General features: G+C 39.6%; 1 protein-coding gene across 2 annotated transcripts in view; it reads right to left on the bottom strand.

Moving 5' to 3' along the window:
• LOC104506293 (cyclin-Y) overlaps positions 1-20,502 on the bottom strand; it is a 49,343-nt gene that overhangs the window by 23,350 nt on the left and 5,491 nt on the right. Inside the window, exons 2-8 of one of the 2 annotated variants that reach the window (XM_010147196.1) lie at positions 20,120-20,154; positions 18,113-18,127; positions 15,657-15,665; positions 9,269-9,369; positions 5,863-5,898; positions 2,089-2,146; positions 1,873-1,992 (exon numbers count right to left, since the gene is read on the bottom strand). In XM_010147196.1, the coding sequence (XP_010145498.1) occupies positions 1,873-1,992; positions 2,089-2,146; positions 5,863-5,898; positions 9,269-9,369; positions 15,657-15,665; positions 18,113-18,127; positions 20,120-20,154 (374 nt within the window). The remainder of the gene's footprint in view (positions 1-1,872; positions 1,993-2,088; positions 2,147-5,862; positions 5,899-9,268; positions 9,370-15,656; positions 15,666-18,112; positions 18,128-20,119; positions 20,155-20,502) is intronic. The other variant, XM_010147195.1, reaches the window with a different exon arrangement.

Here is a 20,502-nt window from a genome sequence, read left to right as displayed (position 1 = left end):
TGAGGCCCCTCCTGATGACACTAACAAATAAAGAAATGGGATCTAGAAGTACAGAGGAAAATGAGAACAACATCAGCAGAATTTCATACTTGTAAAACACTGTTTATTAAAACACTGTTTATCAAAACTCTGAAGCTTTCTGGAAAGAGGGGTCAGGCAGGTGATATTATCCTGAAAACATAAGCAAGAAGAGCAGAACAGTAACTCTCATCACCTGCACCAAATCTATCCACAAACATCTGTATGTCAGCTTTGAGAACTAGCCTACAAAAGGGTTATCTGTTATCACTGTGCTGGGTAAAGAACCCATGCCACCTAAGTTTTCAAGCACTAACAACTATGGAAATTGTCTCTGAAAAGTGATAAACAAGTTAAACACCTGTCTACTTCCTTGCAAATCATGCCAGAAGAGTTGCCTGCAGCGAAGCCACATGAGAACCAGAAAAGGCAAGGAAGTAGTTACAAATCAAAGACTGAAATATATGCCTGGGTTACCAAGATTCATGGGGAAGAACTTTCCATGCATTGCAGTAACAGGAAGATATTGTTATTTAAAAAAAGCCCTCTTCCTCTCAACTAAACAGTGCCCTCATTGATCAAATAACCTAAGACAGAACAACAGATAACTACAAGATTCCACTGTATTTGACAGTAGATTAATTAAATTATGCTGATTAACATAGTGATTCACACAACATATACTGCCTCCAGCAGAAAACACTTAGGAAGAAAAGGGAGAAAGGCAAGTACTTAGCGCAATTATGTAAAAGAGACAGACAAAATGTCATTTCAGAAAACAAGTAATGGCTGGGTCAAGTAACTCCCTAAAGTAATACTTCAAAATGTAAGGGCGGAGCACTGCAGGGTGTTTCTTGCCCCATTTCTCTCATATTCCTGTTCTGTACAGGCTAGTACAATTCATTTTGACTGACTGAAGGAGAAAAGCCTGCCAACTAATCTTAGAGGCCAAGGGAGTGAGATTAACAGAGGAAATGAGTAGGTCTGGGCTTCAAAATCCACCTTCTCCAATTTCCCCTTCTTCCATCTAAAGTGCATAACAAAGCTGTTGTTAGAAAACCACATGTTGTAGGGGTAAAAAACCATTTTGTTGTTTTAAAATCTCTGAGTTAAGAACATGGCCAAAATCGTGCCTGAAAGCTGAAAAAGCTTGTCAGAGTTGGCAGGAGAAAAATTTCAGGAAAATTAAAAAATTCTCAGCTGGCAGAGAGCACTTTAGCTCCTCTAATCCACACTGCTATGCTGATCCACACCAGCTGAAAATCTGAACCTTCTTTTGTGTTGGGCTATTTTTAAGTAGCTAAACTTCAGCCTTGAGTACAATTGTTCAATCCTATGACGTGGTTCTGAGAGGCAAGTACAGTGCAAGTAAGTAAATGAGAGCCATCACCAACGTGACCCAGTCACTCACCGAATCCTTCATGTGCCCGTCAATTCTTATTAGTGCTATTAAATCGCCTACAGCTGTTCCTGTGTCTCTGCTGGGAGCTGCAACGATACACAGCAAACCCCCCAAAAGTGGAAGCCTTTCTGCTTTTAATATCCCCTCCAGTTCAGAACACTTATGCCACCTGCATTTTCTTTTAGTCACCCTGTTGGCCTGTAACATTAGCGCGCCGTGAGGGCAAGACATAGCCCGGCTTTTGTGTCTCATGTGACCTAATCTCTTCTTCCACCACCTACTCTCCCCAGGAAAATGAACTCTAGTATCTCTTCCCATCAAGCAATTCCCTTGGTTTCCATGGCGAGAAGAATATCCCTGGCAGCACCTAGATCTACGGAAACATCCAAACCCAAGCTTTGGGAACAGCACTGGGTCTGTCGGATGGTTGATGTCATCTCTCAGACACTCACCAGGGTGACAATGGCACATTCAGCAGTCAGTTGAGCAGCACTGAACAACGTCCGAACAAAGCGGTAAATCTGTTTCTGCTCCGGGTCATGTTTGTCATAGTCTGGTGGCACTTCGGATTTCTAAGGAAGAAATACTTCCAAATAGGTGACTGAAACAAAGCGAAGCAGACAGAAAGACAGTTCACATGAAAGGGAAGAAGAGGCAGATGAACTTACCGAAAGGGGATGAAGGTTTTCATCAAAAATATCTAAGAGCATTCTTCCGTCTGTGTCCCTAAAAAGTATTAAAACCAAAGTAGCGTCATTATCTGAACAGGACAGCGTGCAGCTCTCAGACGCAAGTGCATCGTTCAAACTCAATACTCCCCACGCTGCAGCGTGCTTCAAAACACTGCAGGAATGTGATTTGCAAATAGAAATTGGACCTCTCCTGCCGTAAGGGTCATGTGTAATGTGAAATCCATATTACAAAGTACGCTCAAGTTTTCAGCTGTCGATGCCCAAGACACACAGCTTTTGTGCTGTCTACTGCGATGCTTCTCCACAGCCTAAGAGGTACTACTATGAACTTATAATAAAATCAGCCCAGCTTGCTCTCCTTTACTTAACTTCATCATTTTATTCTTTGCAGTCTCTTATTTCCTCCTCCTCCTTTATTATCAACATCGTGAACATTTGCAAACACGCAAAACTATTTTTATGCTTATTCTTTAGTGAATACTCACATACTTCACTTATTATTTACCTGGAAAACACTATCCTACTAACGATTTCTGAAAGCAGAAAGTAGTACATATAAAAATATTCAGACAAAATAATATTCCTATTGTTTTTATGTGCTATTTCTCTCTCAGATCCCCATTGCTCAAGATGAGCATGAGAGCTGATGCAGCTTCACTAGCCTAACGTCCAGCACGCAATATAAGATTTTTGCTGTGTGTAATCTTGGCAGGAACACTAACAATCACACAAGCAAGTGGTCTAACAGTACCAGTTCGAACTGGACACTTTCTGGGCATGCGACCTACTTACTACAATCCCATCTTTATTTATAGCATCCCTGGTACTCCGGTCACAGAGTCCTTAAGAGAATCACTGAATATGTTTTCTATCTTTACACAACAGCACGTGTCTCTGAGCATGCAAACACGAGTTTTACAGTGGATTCAAGTCTAAAAAATGTACTTATTAGCAGCTAGCATTTAAACCTCAGCAGCTGAAGGTGACGTTTTTCTGATATAAAGCCTGCGAACACTGGAAATAACAGGTGGATTTTGTTTTGGGTTTTTTGGGGGGCTTTGGTTTTGTTTTTAAAAGGAGCATATAAATTAAAACAAAAAAGCAGACTGAGATAATTACTAGAAAATTTCTAATGAGCAAGGATTTTAGGCCAGACTCTTTTACCCCTACTTAAGAAAGCTGGTATCTTAATGCAGTAGTCCCACTGCAGTCACTGATGTGCTACAGTAAACTGTGGCCCTTGACAATAAGAGAAGAAGAATTTCATATTTTAGTTCTTCATGCTGTAGCATGCTATGAAGGCACATTTGATTGCCCCCAAAAACTCTATTGCACACACACACACCAAAAAAACTTGATACATTTTCATCTTCATTAACAAATTCACACCATTACCTTTCAAAAATGAACCACGTACTAACTGAACAAAGGATTTTTCATGTTTATTTTGTTGGGGTTTATTTTATTTATTGATTTAGAAAATTCACCAATACCTTGAAAATAAGATAGGTGTAGTCTTTTACCACTCGTTGAATAGCTAAGCACATCAAAAGCTGCAAAAAAGTCATGCAATATAACCATGGTAGGAGACACTGGGAAAAGAAGGAGTGATAACTATAAATCTACAATTCAATGTGATGTGGGGAACACATGAAGGAATATTCTATTTCATGTGAAGTTTCTCAAAAAACTGTGATTGGCAAGGGTTTGAAATATTGGGAAGTAATTTAGTTTTAAGCCTACTGTGCAGGATAAAAGGAACAAATAAATATTGTATAAAAAATTCTTCTCTGGCAAAGCAGGTGCTTGACTCATTTTCTGACAAAAACCAACCTTAGTTCTATATAAGAGTTACAGTGGTTTCTTACTCCCCACCCCCATAACAAACCAAAATCTACCACATACGTCAACAACTTCCTTTTCACCTATAATGGCAGGAAACAGAACATACGTTTGGCTATTGTTGTTCTGGCAGCAAGTACAACCGAACGCTGTTATCACATTGTCCCTCCATTTCTACGTCAGGAACAACCCAAGACAGAACAGCCACCTCACATCCTTCATTCCAGAGACCTTTGTCCCAAGTGCAGCAGAGTATGTGTTCACAACACATCTCCCTGCCCCATGCAGCTTCAGGAGGGAGAAGCAGCAACCGGTTTTTCCTGAACAAATCACTTCTCCATCCCCAAAGCAGAAGAACAGACAGCAACTTTCTCAAGAAGATAACACGCTTTTCAAGACAATGACATGGGACACTATTTTATAAAGGTGTAGCCTCTCTTACTAGTTGTAGATCAAATCTGCATCAAGTTCTGTAAGACCGCAAAAGACATATTTTACTGCTGACAGAAATTGGCTCCATGGCAATTGGCATGAAGTGAGTTTGGTGTACTTCGGCTCTGGATGCCTCCTGCTCTGACTGTGAGCTCTTACTTAAGCTTCTCACCCTCTGACATCCCTAATGAGCCCCATTCTCCTGAGCCTTGTACTCAGGTAATGTGATACTTAACAGAGCACTTAATAACTTATTCCCACAAAACTTCAGAGTCTGCTTATCTTTGAGATGTCTATTATTTAGTCAGGCATAGTAAAAATTGACTAGTTAACCAAACTAACCCAGGGATGATGGAGGAACAGGGGAAAAACAGGAACCACAGATGGATAAACAATTAATCCAAGCATGACCTGGGAAATGAGATTAAAGGTTTGTGAAAAGATTTCACTCCAACTTTTGCTTTAAATCTTGCTACGTTTCAGTCCAAGGCCCACTGACATCTTGGAAAGTCTTCTAAAAGCTTTCAGCAGGGATCAAGCCCTAAGCCTTTCTGCCTTTGTGCACTTCCAAAGGTTTCTCTTTAGATGTCAGCCTTGTTTCAAGAAGTGTGATGGGTTCCAGTGACCTGAAACATGGTCCCGAATGACGTACCAGCTTAACTTTAAACTTATGAGTAATTTCTTTTGTTCTAGTTGGACTTCTTACAGTCCAGAAGAAAAAACATCTAAGTGGCTTGTTAGATCGAGATCTAAGCCAAGTTGTATTTATACAATCTCTCCTTAGAAATGTCAGGAAGTATTTTTTAATGATACCGTGACATATCATGAGGACAGGGAACTTAAGATACAAAAGCACAATTCAACACGAAGAAAGCTAATTTATGTGCCAAGTTACTTTTTAGAAAATTGAATTTTCTATTCAATTTCAATCATCTTGACTGAGCAGAGATCTAAAACATAATGCACCCGAAGGAATAAGCCAGGACCTGCTTTGTTACAGAGACATCTTGAATTATATTTATTCATAATGTTACTTTTACTGTATAATTAATGGTTTTTATTTCAAAATCCATTAGCATCCACTGATCACTGATGTACACAGTTAAATTTACAAAGGCGTACCTAAAAAAATAAATCTGAAAGACACTATTTCAATTTCTCTATACGTAATTCCAACATACACAGCAATGCAAAAGTGCCCACAAAACCAAACACTGAATCATCGAAGTTTTTTCAATGCTGAAATGTACTTTCAGATTTTTATGGTATTTAATCCTCTTTTTTTTTTTTAAGCAAAATAATATATATAAAAAACCTAAAATATTAAGGTTTTCATTTTTAGCATGGGAAAAAAAAAAAAAAGAAAACTATTACCTAAAAACATTTTGAAAGAAAGATCATGGATTTTTAGAGTTTGGGCAGCTCATTTGTTTTGACTAAAGATATCTTTAGTATAAGATTTCATTATTCACATACCTGTTTTTGATGTGGTAATATATTGCAAGAGCTACACTGTAAAGAAAAACACAGAGTTAATATCTCAGGACTGTCAAATTATATGATTTGTCATATTAATATGCAAATTTAAAACCTAGCACAATGCATGACAAAAACTATGCTCAACGGCCTATTTTATTCTGTTCACTCTCCGATACCAGGAAAACTGCTGCAAACAGACAATTTATAGTATTTCTTCAGCACTCTCCTTTTCACTAGTAATGAAGTACCTTACAAAAATACTCATATTCCACATGCCAAGTTGCATATACCTTCCATTTCATGCCCTACTCCACTGAAGTCAATGATAAAAATCCTCCTGACTACCAAGGCGGAAGACAAAGCATCACAGGCATTGGACATTCTTTTATTGTTTGCTAATGCTGCCAAGCTAACATGAAATGTTTTAATCACTGTCATCTTATGGTTTTATATTTAAATCCATTAACTTTTGGCTGTCTTTCTATGTAGTTACTTGCATACCAGACTGAAATACCAGGCTCCTACAGTTTTATGGCATCAAGTTACTTATTTAAACTTAGGAAAGAGAACTCCACGAATAACTTAACTGCATTATGCGTTTCCTGTGCAACCACAAACCAAAGTACCTCTGTTTATATTCTGCACAGACACAAAAAGTGTCCTTATGTTCACAGAAAGCTAAGATTTTAATTATGTATGAACTGATGGCATTCACATTTGAGACTGAATAAAATGAAGACATGGCTTCTCATGGTTATTCTCTAGTTTCCAACTCACAACTCCAACTTGATTGAAGGACACAGGCTTTACTCATCATGACAGAGCTTTACTGAAGGATAAAGCAGAACCAGCACCCTCCCTCCTTGTTCCAGCAGCATAAAACCCAGACAAAGCTAAAGGGGAAGGAGGAGGGAGTTCACCGATTCTATTTGTTGACAATTTGTCTTATCAGTGATTCACTCTAAGATGCTTATGCCTTATGCTGACGCAAAATTCCCCCCCTTCTCTTTTCCATAAAAGGCCTTTTTAAAGAGTCAATTGGTTGCTTTGTAATTTTATTCCAGATTTTTTACATGGAAACTGACCTCGTGCATGTTAGCAAAACAGTATGCTGGAGCATCCCCATTAGTAGAGGGGAATAAAATTATTTCAAGTTTGGTTGCTTTGTTGGTTTTGGTTTTTTTTTTTCTTTTTGAACAGCCATGTAGTGGAAAATATTCTTTCTTAATTGAAAGTAAGTATATTTTACTAGCTTTGTACGAGCATTATAGCTTTTACCTGGTTGTATTAAAAGTTTTAAGATCATAAATGCTTTTTAAATTTAATTATTTTTCTACAGATACATATTTGAGGAATTGAGTACTGTGTTACCATGGATATTTAAAGGACACAGTCCTCACTGAACATAGAAGAGACATTTATGAATGAATTTAATTTGACTGAAAGCTATTCACAAAATGAATTAGCCTTAAAATTTAACTTTAAATTATGTCCCTAGGAACACACTTGCAGCTCCAGTTCACCTTAGAGAAGCAGATGCAATAATCTACATGCAGAACCCTGCCTGGTACCCATATGGTTGCTTTTGTAACAAAATGTCAAATCAAATTTAGAAAATATTTACTATTTAGAAACCCGAATCTGAAAGTCTTTCGGAACTGTAATAGATCCAAGTTTCATTCTGCTTTTCATGCACTGGTTCAGGTAGCAATCTGTGTGCAGGAAAGCAGTTTATGAAGCTCTCCATCACCCTACGCTGGCCACCTCACGGATGCTGCAGTTTTTCAGTACATGCACTAATATTTTAAACACAGTGCATAACACAACTCAAAAGAAATAAAAAAGCCAGACAAAATACATGCCTCATAGATTTACCTACATGCAACAGTCATTTATCTGTAGAGATTGCCAGGATGGGACCAAGAAATGAAGCTGTACCACAAAAACAACAATCCTGCAACTGTCCCACCCTTAAATCTGTTAAATGTGCAGCCAGACATGAGTGAAGAGGAGGAAAGACTCCTGACACAGAGGCCTCATGTTCCAGAGTCCAGTTTCTCACCCCGCATAACCCCTTTTCAAACCCTCTGACCCCTTGCAGCCTCCAACCCTTCCCTCCCTGGCAGCCTGGCCCCAGCCCTGCAGCATTGCTCCCGCCTGGACCCAGCGCCCGTGCTTCCAGCCTAGCGTGGGCCTCTCCTCCCTACAGCTCTGCCCCTGCCACGCAGCCCGGGCTTCTCCCAAACCTCACCATTGCGCTTCCCCTCAGCTTGTCTCTCTGTCTCCCCTTTCACAAGGCTGCTGCTGGCCACCGATGCCCACTGAAAATGCTTCTTGGCTGCTCCAGCCAACTGGACCCACCTCTTCCATCCACCGGCAGTCTCAGTTCCAATGCTAAAAGGGACCAGACCCCCTACCCCAAAAGGCTGCAGTTAAAAAACCTGCATGCAAAGGATTTTAGAGCAGAAGAATACAAGACTCCAGCAGGGAAAAAAAAAAAAAAAAAATCCGTTCTCCACTCCCCTCTTTTTTCTTAAACAGAAAAATTAAGAACATGTTTTAGTGACCACCAACAGTAAAAATTCCTTTGGATGTGTTAGTTTGAATATATTTGTCTCTTATGTACTTTTCAGTCTTCATAGCACAGACATAATTAACTTTGCATTTGAGTACACCAAGGTAACCATGCTACAAACAATTCAGAATCCATCAGCCATCGTAATAAACAAACAGCATAGCATGCCCATGCATTTGTTCTCTCATTTTCCTCCTTACCATACAAAATGTAAAGAACAATGCACTGTAAGTATAAGCATTTCTCTCCAAATGTAAAAAGGCACCAGTGAAACCTGAAATGATCATCTGAGATGTCAACCAGGGGTAAGCCTGTGTGTGCACCACATAGAGAGCTCCCTACTGCTGCGCAATAAAGTACCAGTGTCCTTGTACTCAATGAGGACATGAATCTGGAGGCAATTAATTTCTATTTCAACCAGAAAACTGGAAGGAAAGCTTAGCAAATGAGTATTTTCTCATGAACAGAAAAAAAGCTCATTGATTTCAGGAGATTTCAGGTAATTCCTAAACTCTGGATAAACAATTATCCAAGCAAGTTTTGAGAACTCATCCAAAGCAAGTATCCAGTTGAATGCTGAAGCACAAGGATTTCAGCTGCTAGAATGTAGTTGTGGTGAGATATGCAGTACTGGGAGTTTGATTCTGCATGGACCTAAAGTCAGACTAATACCCTTTGCTCATCCTATTCACTGTTTCTGGAGCATGACTGGATTAAAAAAAATTCACTATTTCAAAAACTAAGAAGCTTGTCTAGTAATGACTCAGAACTATGTGTACACATATACATAATGTAGGTTCTAGTAAAAAAATAAATTATAAAACCCACCATTTGATGGTATACTTGAGGTTTGGTTGACTGACTGTGCTGTCATCCAGGAAAATAGTGGAGCAGGAACTGTACTTCCTTCTCAACTGCCCAGGAGGATGCTATGAAAAACATACAAAAGAACAATGGCAATTATGTAATACTAAAACAACTTTCTGAGGAGATGCAAGAATTTAGAAAAGAACAAATTTCTCTGTGTCTCCCAGTGATGCACACAGTAATGTGATCATGTTTTGAAGCAGTTCAGAAAGTTCAGAAATAATTACCAGGGTAAAAGTCACAACAATCCCTGCCTGAGCCTTGACTAATGCTTTCAAGTCCCAGTCTCCCCTCTGTCCTTTCCCAAAACCATGCAAGCATTTTTGTGCAGAATTACTCAACTACATACATACATTTGGAAAGCAAATATGAACAAAACCTGTTTCTGTCCACAGTCCAAAAGAGTAAGTGGAAAAGTGAAAAAGAAATCATGTTAACAATGAAGATTTATTTAGAAACAGATACAAAACCATGCCTGGAAAAACAAATAGAATTAAAAAAAAACCCAACCGAACAAACCCTAAAAAATGAAGTAGAGGAAAGAAGTCTTTACAGCAAAGCTATTAAAACCTCTAAAAATTAATAGGGAAGATTCAGAAAAATTAATTCATCAATAATAGATTGTTATTAATCAGGAATAAAATTGATCAAAGTAAGAGAAAGTGGATATGCAAATAAAAAAGAAACAGCTCTTAACATAAATTTTTCCACAGATTTCAATACTATTTCTGCACTACCATAGCAAAAATATTGGAAAACTCAGCCACAAAATGACATTTGACAACCCTGCTTATTTCTGAAGATTTTTGTTGAGAGGGCTTCTCCTGCAGCTGTTTAAGGCAGCCGCACTCCACCAGTCTAAGGGGGATAGTTTCATCATACCAGCTAATAGCTATCACAGTCATTATTGGTCTCTGATTTCATCACTGCTTATTCTATCTACACTAGCGAATAACTTGACCAAGAACCTGTGTCAGGAAAGTTAAGACCAGTCAAATTACACCTTTAACTTACAAAAGAATAGGTTTAAAATTCAGTTGGCGCATCCACATGGAAATTTTCATTTGTCTTACAATGAATGGTGTTCCAGTGTTTCAGTTGAGGGACCAGTGTCAGTGCCATTAGTGGAATCCACAGGCATTTACCAGTTCAGAGCAACTGAGGATCTAGGCTACAGTTCTGTGACTCCTACTTCAGTACGCCTTCCCCCGCCTAATTTCCAAAACAGCTACTATTACAAGTGCCAGACCCCTTCATCTCACTAACGCTTCATTTTCCATGGGCAGCAGACTTCTTAGCAGCATTCATTAGATACAGAACAGACTGACTCCTGGTAAAGCCTACATGCATCTGAGTCATCTATTTTTCACAGCTATGAGTGAAATAGCATTCAAAGTCTTCTGTTAATTGAAAACAACAACAAAAAAATCTGAAGCTGTTATAATTATAGAAACATTATGTTCTAATGATCTGAAATCTCATCAACAAATCCTATCAAGGTCCCTCACCTGACCAATAAAATCGTATGCTAAACCGCTTTTCTTGGAAATGTAGCAAGAAAATGAAAATTATCCCCTCTCAAAAATTCTCCAGGAGTTTGGAAAGGTATTTCCTAATACTTTGGAAGCTCAGAACCCATCTACCTTCCAAGCTATTATCTGTTAAGCAAGGCAACAAACAGAAAATTTAGAAGCACTGGAAGCATTAATGCCATACAATGCATTATCTGGCATTGTTGTATACAGAGAGAATTACTAGGGGCCTGGTAATTTATAGCTTTTTCTACCACAATTGAGTTCAAATTTCTATATTAGTCTGTTGAGTACCTTCCACAGGCAAGATAAAGGCAGAGCAACTTAAAACCAGATGAAAATGAAATTGTTTAGTGGCTGGAAGAAAGGGAGAGGTACAGACACTTCAGCATCATTAAAAAAAAAACCAAACAAAACACCCACACATGGAAAGTTTTAAGTCTACATTCTAAGTGTCAACATGTTTTAAAGGCTTAGATAAAATTTAAGATAAATGGACAGGATTCATTCAAGGCAAGCACAACTGAAGAACAGAAAACAACTCTGTAGCAACACCATTATCAGATTTAAATTTTTTTATGTAAACAGCACTCTAACGTTTGACACATGTCAATAATTACAGCCACACACCTTATTCCTGAAACTACCACATCACAGAACTCTCCATGATTTTTCAGCCCACATCACACTTTGTTAGGCTTATAACTTTTCACACTTCGGAAAAATATGTGGTGTCTCATGCCTTGCTTTCTGTTCGCAGCAGCCTGGCAGGCAGGGGTACCTCTGCCAGGATGAAGAACGGTGCCAAGTGGAAACTTATTATCTGGGGTATATATACACATCTGTGCCATGTGAATAACTAACCTATCAGTAGATCAACATTCCCAGATTCTACTCTGGCGTCCAACTGCAGACATATGGTATGCCAGGTAACAATTTTCTGCCATTTCCAAATTACTGGAAAACACCGTCAGTTCCATACTGTAGCTTGACTAAGCTGGAAGACATCTGAAGTCCCACAGTCAAGTCAAAGAGGCTTCTATGAGCCTCCATAAAACACTGCACAGGAACCTTCTCCATTCTTGCAACGGCAAAAAGAGGTCACTGAGTATCACCACAGTATTCGGCACTATCCCATAGAGAAACCCCCTTCTGTGTCCATTTCAATGGGATACCTCCACACCCAAAATTGCACAGGAACTTAATGCCTTCACATTTCAAATCCATCGCGGTTGACCACAAAAAACTTCCATATAGACAAGTCAGAGAGGTATTAAGTGACAAAAGTCAGAAGACATGGGAAAGAATATAGAGGCTTTGAAGAAGTTAGTTAAATCCTCTAATGTTAATGGAATCCTTCTCAGGTTCTGTCCCACCATTAAGGATGGCATGGGGGAAAGAAAGGCCTGGTATAGCTCCTTTTGTAAATCTTCATACGCGAACATGACAGCGAACAGAGGACACATGTAGAGTGTTGACAACCTCTGCTATTACAAATATTTACAAATTAAAAGCACCTCACTGACATGGGATTCACTATATGTACTTTAACTTGCAGTAGTAATATTTTTGTACCCTGTTCAGCAGATGTCATGTTTCTCAACTTCAGCAACACTTCTGACTTCATCTTGCATAACATTCCCCAAGGGCAAACCAAGGAAAACTCAGGAGGTAAAAACTACTTGGAAAACTACATTCTGGTTACCCAGGGATGACTTCCAAATTGGAAGGTTAAAGTAAGAGACATTCTACAGAGGTCTGGCCTACCCAATGTAAAATATCAAGCAATAACTTTGGTAACAGAATCAAGGTATTTTTTACTCAATTTGCAGCTGACTTTAACTTGCAGAGGACTCTCTTATAAAAAACAAAACCAAACAAAACCAAAACAAACAAAAAAAGGAAAACGTCATATAGGATTTATAGAGTTATCAAGTATACAGCAGGGCAGAGCACCCTTCCACTCTGCTCATATGGAATTTTATGTCCAGTTTTGACCACTCTATTTCAAGAAAGATGAATTGATTTCAGAGAGTCAGAAGGAGAAAGCAGCAAAATTAATCAGAGGTTTGAAAAATGTGATATAGAAGGAGAAGCTGAAACACTTGAGTTTTTCTCCAGGAACAAACCAACAATAATGGCCTTAAGTTATGTTGGAGGGAGTTGCAAAGAAGAAAACATTGTTCTCTGTGACCATTGTGGATGGGATAAAGACCAAGCTTATACTTGGGAAGACCAAGCTTAAACTAGGGAAAATTAAGACTGCACATGAAGGTGTGAGATGAGGTGATGGCAAAAACAATTCCCCAACAACCAGGCCGCCACCTTTTTCTAATAGCAAGGATAGCTTGAGTGACTTGAGCAGTGACAGAATCTCCATCGCTGAAAGTTGTAAAGAAAAGGTAAAACAAACATATGCTGGGAACGGCTCAGATTCAGGATTCTGCTATTAAGCAAGAAACAAGACCAAACAACCTCTTGAGATGAATTCTGAACCAACTGTCATTAAGAAATGCTGACATTGTAGGTTACAATGAACACCTGTTTTATGGAATTTCTTTCTTTACAGGAAAAGATGTGTAACAGGAAAAAAAAATTTGCTTTATAACTTGCTAAGCTTTTTCACGTGTTACAGAACAAGCTCCAAGAGATCAAGATTCCATGTATTTCCATTAATGTCAGGTGTTTCCAACTCTTAAAACCAGCAGTTTTTCCCTCTTGCATAACTAGCACGGAGGAAATACCACTGCTTTCTTTTTCTCCAAGCTTCATCCTGAAACTTTCCATCTTTCCAGATCCCATTTGTTCCAAGATGTTTGAACAATAGGATTTACTTGAAGTTTACATAAAATACATCTTATCAGAAATAGAATGGCTTAGCTTGCCATCAAAATCATATAAGCTCTGCAGAGCTGCTTCTATGTACCTGCTATGAAAGGCATCACAAATTTCTAACTACTTCACAATAAGAATACACGAAAGGATTAATTTCTCTCAGCCTTTATTTTAGCATCACTCAGAATTAAACCTAAATTTGTGGGGAAAGGGGAAGTGTTACTTTGACTTTTGTTAAAAGAGTCATTTCAGGGTGTTTCTGAGTAGAAACAGCTAACAGACGGGTGCATACTGACCAAAACTCACACTCCGAAGTGACCAGAAGGGGTACCAGCCAGCTCTGTCCTGGAAGCTCTTCAGCAACACTAGTATGGCACTCTGCCCTGGTGCTCAGCAGGATTTGTTCATTAGGGCACATCACTTCCCTAATGAAGCTATACAGCTTTTGTACCAGAGCTGGCCTTCAGCCAGCCAACTCCCCATTTGGCAGAGCAGCTTCAGCCTTTTTCAGTGTTCTTTTGCACTTGTCCATCAAAAGATAATTTGCAGCTTCTGTCTAAATAATGATAGTACTGTCTCTTCTTCCATCAAACGAGGTGTAAGTTACTGCATGACTTTAAAAGGTTCTATTAAATATTATTTCCCCCCCCATGGAAAAATTGAGGCCTGGTTGCACTCATCTGTGGAGACATGCCCATTAGCTCCCAGGCAGTAGAGGCTGGCCAAAATGCTAACAGGGAAAACTGGCTTGTAAAAGTACACACGAAGCCAAATTACAAAAGCAAGAAAAAATACCCGGACTGCTTCTGACTTGGAAAAGTTCCTATCTTGGAGATCTATCGCTTCAGGACATGACTTAGTTCTGACAACATTTTTCACAGAAGAAACATGATTTTACAGGTCAACAAAGTGTTTCCAAAATCAAGCAAGCCATGCAACACAATTCTCTCCACAGCTCTGCAAAGCTCTGCATTTATTTTCGTTTTGCATAATTTGACACTACAGCACAATTGTCTGTATTTATTGGCTAGATATGGGTATAGTCACCTGAACCAAAGCTCCAGGAAACACCACCATTGTCTGTTTACCTTTCTCTGTCAACACCTACATTACAAAAAAGATCCAGTCCAACGACTTCAGCAATACCCACTGTCCCTCATCAGTCTGTATCACGATTCAACTTTGTCCTCAGTTAGTCTCACCAGTGTTTGATAGTGTCCAAAACTGATGCCTTAGACTAGATCTGTTCTTGCAAGTTTTTTTGCTCTCAAAGCTTGTCCTTACGCATGTCAACAACAGAAAGGTATGTCAGAGTACAGCGGAGCTCTTGCAGGGCTCAGCAGCCACTTGTAAACTCTTCCGCAGCACACACAGGCTCTACTTAACCACTGATAAAGCACCTTGTTTTACAAACCTGAAAAGATTAAATATTTCTTTGAACACTAAAAGCAGCTCAAAGCCTTATATTTACATCATGTATAATTGCTAGTGTTGACCAGAGGGACTTTACTAGGCTCCCAGCACACATTACATAGCAACCTTGTAGAACTCTCTTGCATGCTGTCATTCTACCTTAAAAGTTTGCTTTTGTTCCTCCCCCTACAAAAGTTTGACCCTTCATGTAACTTATTGCCTCGAGGCTGATAGAAGAGGTAAAATTCTTCACCCTAGAGGACAGGAAAAGAAGCAAGGGGCTGAAAGATACTAGGAAAAAACATTTCAAACAGTAAATTTAGGTAAGCCATTAAAGAAAACTTCTTAATTCTAACTTACTGGAAGCCTGAAAAAGCATCTTAAACAGCAACTGTTAGGAATGGCATCACTACAGGGAATCTGCTAGATGAGCCAGATGGCATACAAAGGCCTCCCCTCTGGACCTGTTTTTGTGATCTTGTAATGGAGAGGAGCAAAGACCAGATTACTTAATCTCTAGGAGAGCTTCAAGAGCACCTGAGAAGCCTCTAATCTATCTTCCAGTTTACCTTGTTCTTCTCTCTGAGTAAGGACCGTTAATTAAAATATCTTAAGGAATTTGGACAGGAATTATAAACCTTTACAACAGCCAGCCTCAGGCAGTCCACTTAAAAACATTTCAGATTTCATGTTGTGCTTTGCATTTTTGAAGAGTAGTTTAATCCATGAGACTATGTTCCAATTTCAGCATGTATTTTCCAATTCCGTATTTCCTTTCATAATCACTTGCTGAAAGTGTTTGATTACTAGTCATGTGCCCAGTAGTTTTACAAGAGGGAAGCAAACCAGCCTCTTAATCCGATCCGACATGAAAACTTGGAAGCTACGCAGGAGCAAACGCCATACAGTATTTCAAGCATGCAAAAAGGCTCACAGTAATTGCTTGTGCCACACCACGTATAGCAAAGGACCCCTCCCGTTCTCTGCCAGTCCCCACCAGCAAGGCTGTCGCTGGGAAGAAGCGTCTCCTGACGTGAATCACAACCTGGTCACTTACAGGGACTGGGGTTCTGACATGAATGATGCCCAGGAACTTTTCCTCAGGACGATGAAAAATTTAGGTCTACACACAGATGTTACTTTTTCTACTTGGAATTTTAAGAACAGTATTAGTCTGCTGGCACTTGAACATCAAGTAGCCAGGTAGCAAACAGGGGAAGTCATGTTCAGATCCCTAAATAAGACAATGCTGAAAGCAAGCTGTTGACAGAGGCTGATGAAGCTCCAGAATAATAGAAAAAAGCAACAGAGATATTACTTCCCTTTATCTTCCTTCCAAAATATTCCAATATGCAAAAAATATCCCTTATTTTTACTAGGTATCACTGCTCAAACACAGATTCAACTTTAAGAGCGTATCTTGTCAGGAAGAAAAAGTACTTTGGCAAACAGAGCATTTTCGTCTTGTCTGAAAAGGAAAATTTCTAGAAAAAAATTGAGGCAGAAAACAACTTCTCCCTCCCCGTCACTGCTCCTTTCCCCTGCAAAAAATAGTCACTCAGTACAAAGCACTAGCTACTGCAAACAATAATAAAAAATTCACTTTTTCTCCACCCACCTGCCCAAAACAACATAAAACATGCCTTCCTGTTTGCTTTCCTTGTACAGGCAGAGATACTGATGCAATCTCTCCTCTGAAAAAGAAAACGCCTCTACCTCCGTCTGCACTGACTACCCTCAGCAGCTTGACTAAGCAGATTAAAAGAAAAGACAAGGACACACTGAAGCAGCACTGAAACCATAACAAAAAACCAACCACCACTTCAACGGGAAGGGGAAGCAGAGTCTGCTGCAAGCACTTAGAAAATAAAATAGGCTGGAAGAAAGCAAACACACCAGGTACACTGTAGGTAGGTAAGTTCCAGCACCAACAAGGATACTGGAAGTTATGCAAAGGATCCAGCACCATCTCTAATGTGTTGTCTGTCTCCATGGGCTCCGTGGGAAGGCTGAGAGATGACAGCTTCTCCACAGCACCCTGTCACCCCCACTTTCATTTCTTCCCCCTTGCATTCCCCACCCCAAAAAAATAACAGCTGCTGGCTTTTTCCATCACACCTACTGACAAGGTGAATCTGAAACTTGGCAACTGCCAGCCCTTCACAAAGTGCAATAAATCAAAGCAGGAACCCACTACTTCTATTTGGGGATGAAAGGAAAATACTCAGCCAATTAAAATATTCTACAAAGAAGAGCAAGCAAGAAAGGAAAAGAACAGTGGTGTTATCATACTGACAAAGTGTATTTATTTCAAATGAAAACAAGCCAGTATTAATTCATTAATTTTTTCACACATAACATTTTGAAACTGTATAAACTACTGTTCTCAACTATTACTACACAGAACTAGGCAAGCAGTTAAAGAAGAGACAGCACAACATTTCTAGATATTCGCTTGCTAGCCGGCCACTCTAATCATTTGATAAATGTTCAACTGTCCTGCAAAATAACCAATAAGATAGTGCACAAAAGGATTAAAAAAAATTTGTTGCTTATCTTGGTTGTTTATCACAAAAGAAGAATAAGTATAAAAGACTTACGAAAGAAAAAAAAGATTACATTATGTAAAAACCACAAGAAAGAGAAGAGTGCTGCATTATGGTGAGGAGTTGTAAAAGAAAGACAGAACAACACTCCAAAATTTATGTCCTCTGGCTTGTTTCCTCCAGAGCAGAGAGGGGGACCCAGAACTTCACATCAACAAGGAAACAGATGAGTAGCAATAGCTCCTGCTACAAATGCACTTAGCACACACTGAAAAATGGTGGAAAACAACAGGGTTTATCATGAATTTGCTTATGATGTAAATACTATCCATAATTTGCCACATGCAATTGTTAAATTTAACTATTTCCTCAAATGTCTTCAAACAAGATGGTCTGGGAAAATTAGGATGGCTCCCTGCACTCCACAAACCCAAACACAGTTCCCAGTTGAAGGCCACAGCAACCACCTAAAAACCGACCAGTTTGTGCGTCAGCTTTAGCAGACTGAGTAATTCAGCGGTACTGAATGAATGCTCACAGGTCTGCTGAAGTAACAACTTCAATATCACAGGTCACATTTGAAAACACAGCTTATGTACATGCACTGACTAAAAATCTTAACTGACTTAGAAGGGCACACACAGAGAAAGCCATGGTAAGGACTTCACTTCATAAAAGTTATCTTTAGCTCTGCAATTTAGAAGTACTTTGTAAATACAAAGAAGTCAGACTTAAGGTAGCAGTAAAGCAGACTACTGGGGGATGTTCACATTGCAACAACCTTAGCCGATGTTTTGAATGATACTTGGAAAAAAAAAAATTAGGAAGAGGTATTAGGAAGAGGGTATCAACTGCTACACTGAGCTCCCAACATCACAGCTTCTCAGTGATATGACCACCCTCCCCTTCTCTGCAACAAGCCCAGCATTGCCTAAAAATACTTTATACCAGGGTTTGCAACAGTGTGCTTCCAGCAGCATTTGTAAGAGCGATCCTTATTTGATCCTCCCGCACTCTGCCTAACGCAGAACACAGCTTTCACGTGACATGGAACGACTGAGGACACATGAGGATGTCATCCGTGACACAAGGTGGGGTGTCAAAGAAACTCAGTACATTCCTTTGCAGAGTCTTTTTTTTTTTTTTTTTTAATTGCATTGAAACTTCCAAGTTTAAGGCTAAAAAGCATGACGGAAGTTACGGAGCACACATTATTAATTTGACAGGAACCCAGTTCATTAGCTTTACAAGTGAATTTGTAACAGCATATCTGCAAACCACCCTCACTGTAAATAATGGAAATGTTTGACAGGGGAATAGAAGGTGAGAAGCACTGAGAGTATCTGCTAACCTGATGGGGCCGACTTTAAGGCTCTTATAAGCCTCACAGTATCTCATGACTTCTCAAAATCTTAACTCTTAGTAAACTGAAAATCTCAGCTTGCTTTTGAAGCCAGGCAGTAGTCCCAGAAACCCTCAGCACAAACCAGTTGTGCCAAGGAATGAAGCAGTCCTGCCTTCCCACCCCCCTCACTCCCACCCTTTCTGCGAGTGGAAGCCATGAAGTGAATGACATTGAGGAGCAGATCCATTGTAGCTTTCACTGGTGCTGAATCCACCTGCATTCACGCTCCAATCCAGTTTACCTGAAGCTGCACAAACATTCGCCCCAGCACACAGGGATGCAGAAGCTATAAACCACATCTGCTTCTTTCAGCAGATGCACTGGCTTCAAATGATTCATGGGATGATTGCCTGTATTTCCAGATAGAAAAACTTCACCCTAAAGGCAAATACCATTTGGGAGACCATTAATTCTTTCCCTCCTCAGTTTTACTGAGGCGTGACTCCAGACATTTCAGCACAAGGTTTAACATCATGGGAACCACACCGGTTCCAGGTGCTTCAGTGGTACAAACAATACTAACTGGGGCAAAGAGCCTGGTCCCGTTCCCAAAGCAGGCTGCAGGGGACTTGCTCTCAGCTTCAACGAGAATTTGATTCCAACGAACTGAACCGAAAAATACCCAGGGTACACAAGCGTAACAAAACTCCATCTTTCCATGCAGCATGTACCACATGTCAATCCACATTTACATTGCATCAACACTGGTCAGGCACTTCAGAACTTCTGTGTAAATATCAAATGCTGCAGCTCTCTGCCAAAGCAAACTTGCATACAAATGTAATCCAAAGTTTTGAGAGTTCTTGTAATGCTATTAAAAGTCATACTAATGTGTGCAGCTCTTTGTCCCAGGTACCAGTGACCTACGTACACTGGTTGGGAGTATGATACTGTCTTCAAACCAACAGATCTATTCCACTAACTCAACAGCTGAGACCTGTACTTCTGGATCCTGATGCAGAACAGACATTTCAAGCATCAGCACCCTCTCACCAATATGGAAATCACGTGTGGTAACTCTTATTTACTGTATAATACAGACAACAAGGAGAAAGCTGCGTAGCGAGGCATTTTCACTTACGTGGTTTATATAGAGACTCTTGCGTTTTTCTCTCACTGCAAAAACACAAAATATGATAGAAATATTACATGACTATTTTTCCCGATTAAACTTCTTATACACCATTTATAATAAAAAGAACAGGAGGCTAGCTATGTGCAACATTATAACTGCTTTCGCACTAACCAAGTATATTTATAAAGCAAACACAAAGGGAACATATATCTGTATGCATAAATGCATTTACACCCACTAGCGTGATGAGGGATTACAATTCTCATCCATTTGGGTACTTCACCAGGTGCTGGTCCGCATGGGAAGGTTAATATGCAGTAAGCTACAGGCCAAGTTAGCAATGGATTAGCCATCCTTCACCAGTTCTCTGTGTTGGTACTCCTGAGCCC

This window comes from Eurypyga helias, unplaced genomic scaffold (assembly GCF_000690775.1).
Source record: "Eurypyga helias isolate BGI_N326 unplaced genomic scaffold, ASM69077v1 scaffold15222, whole genome shotgun sequence".
NCBI classification, from domain to species: Eukaryota; Metazoa; Chordata; class Aves; order Eurypygiformes; family Eurypygidae; genus Eurypyga; species Eurypyga helias.
The sequence above is the reverse complement of the archived record's forward strand: the minus strand, read 5'-3'. Positions and strand labels throughout refer to the sequence as shown.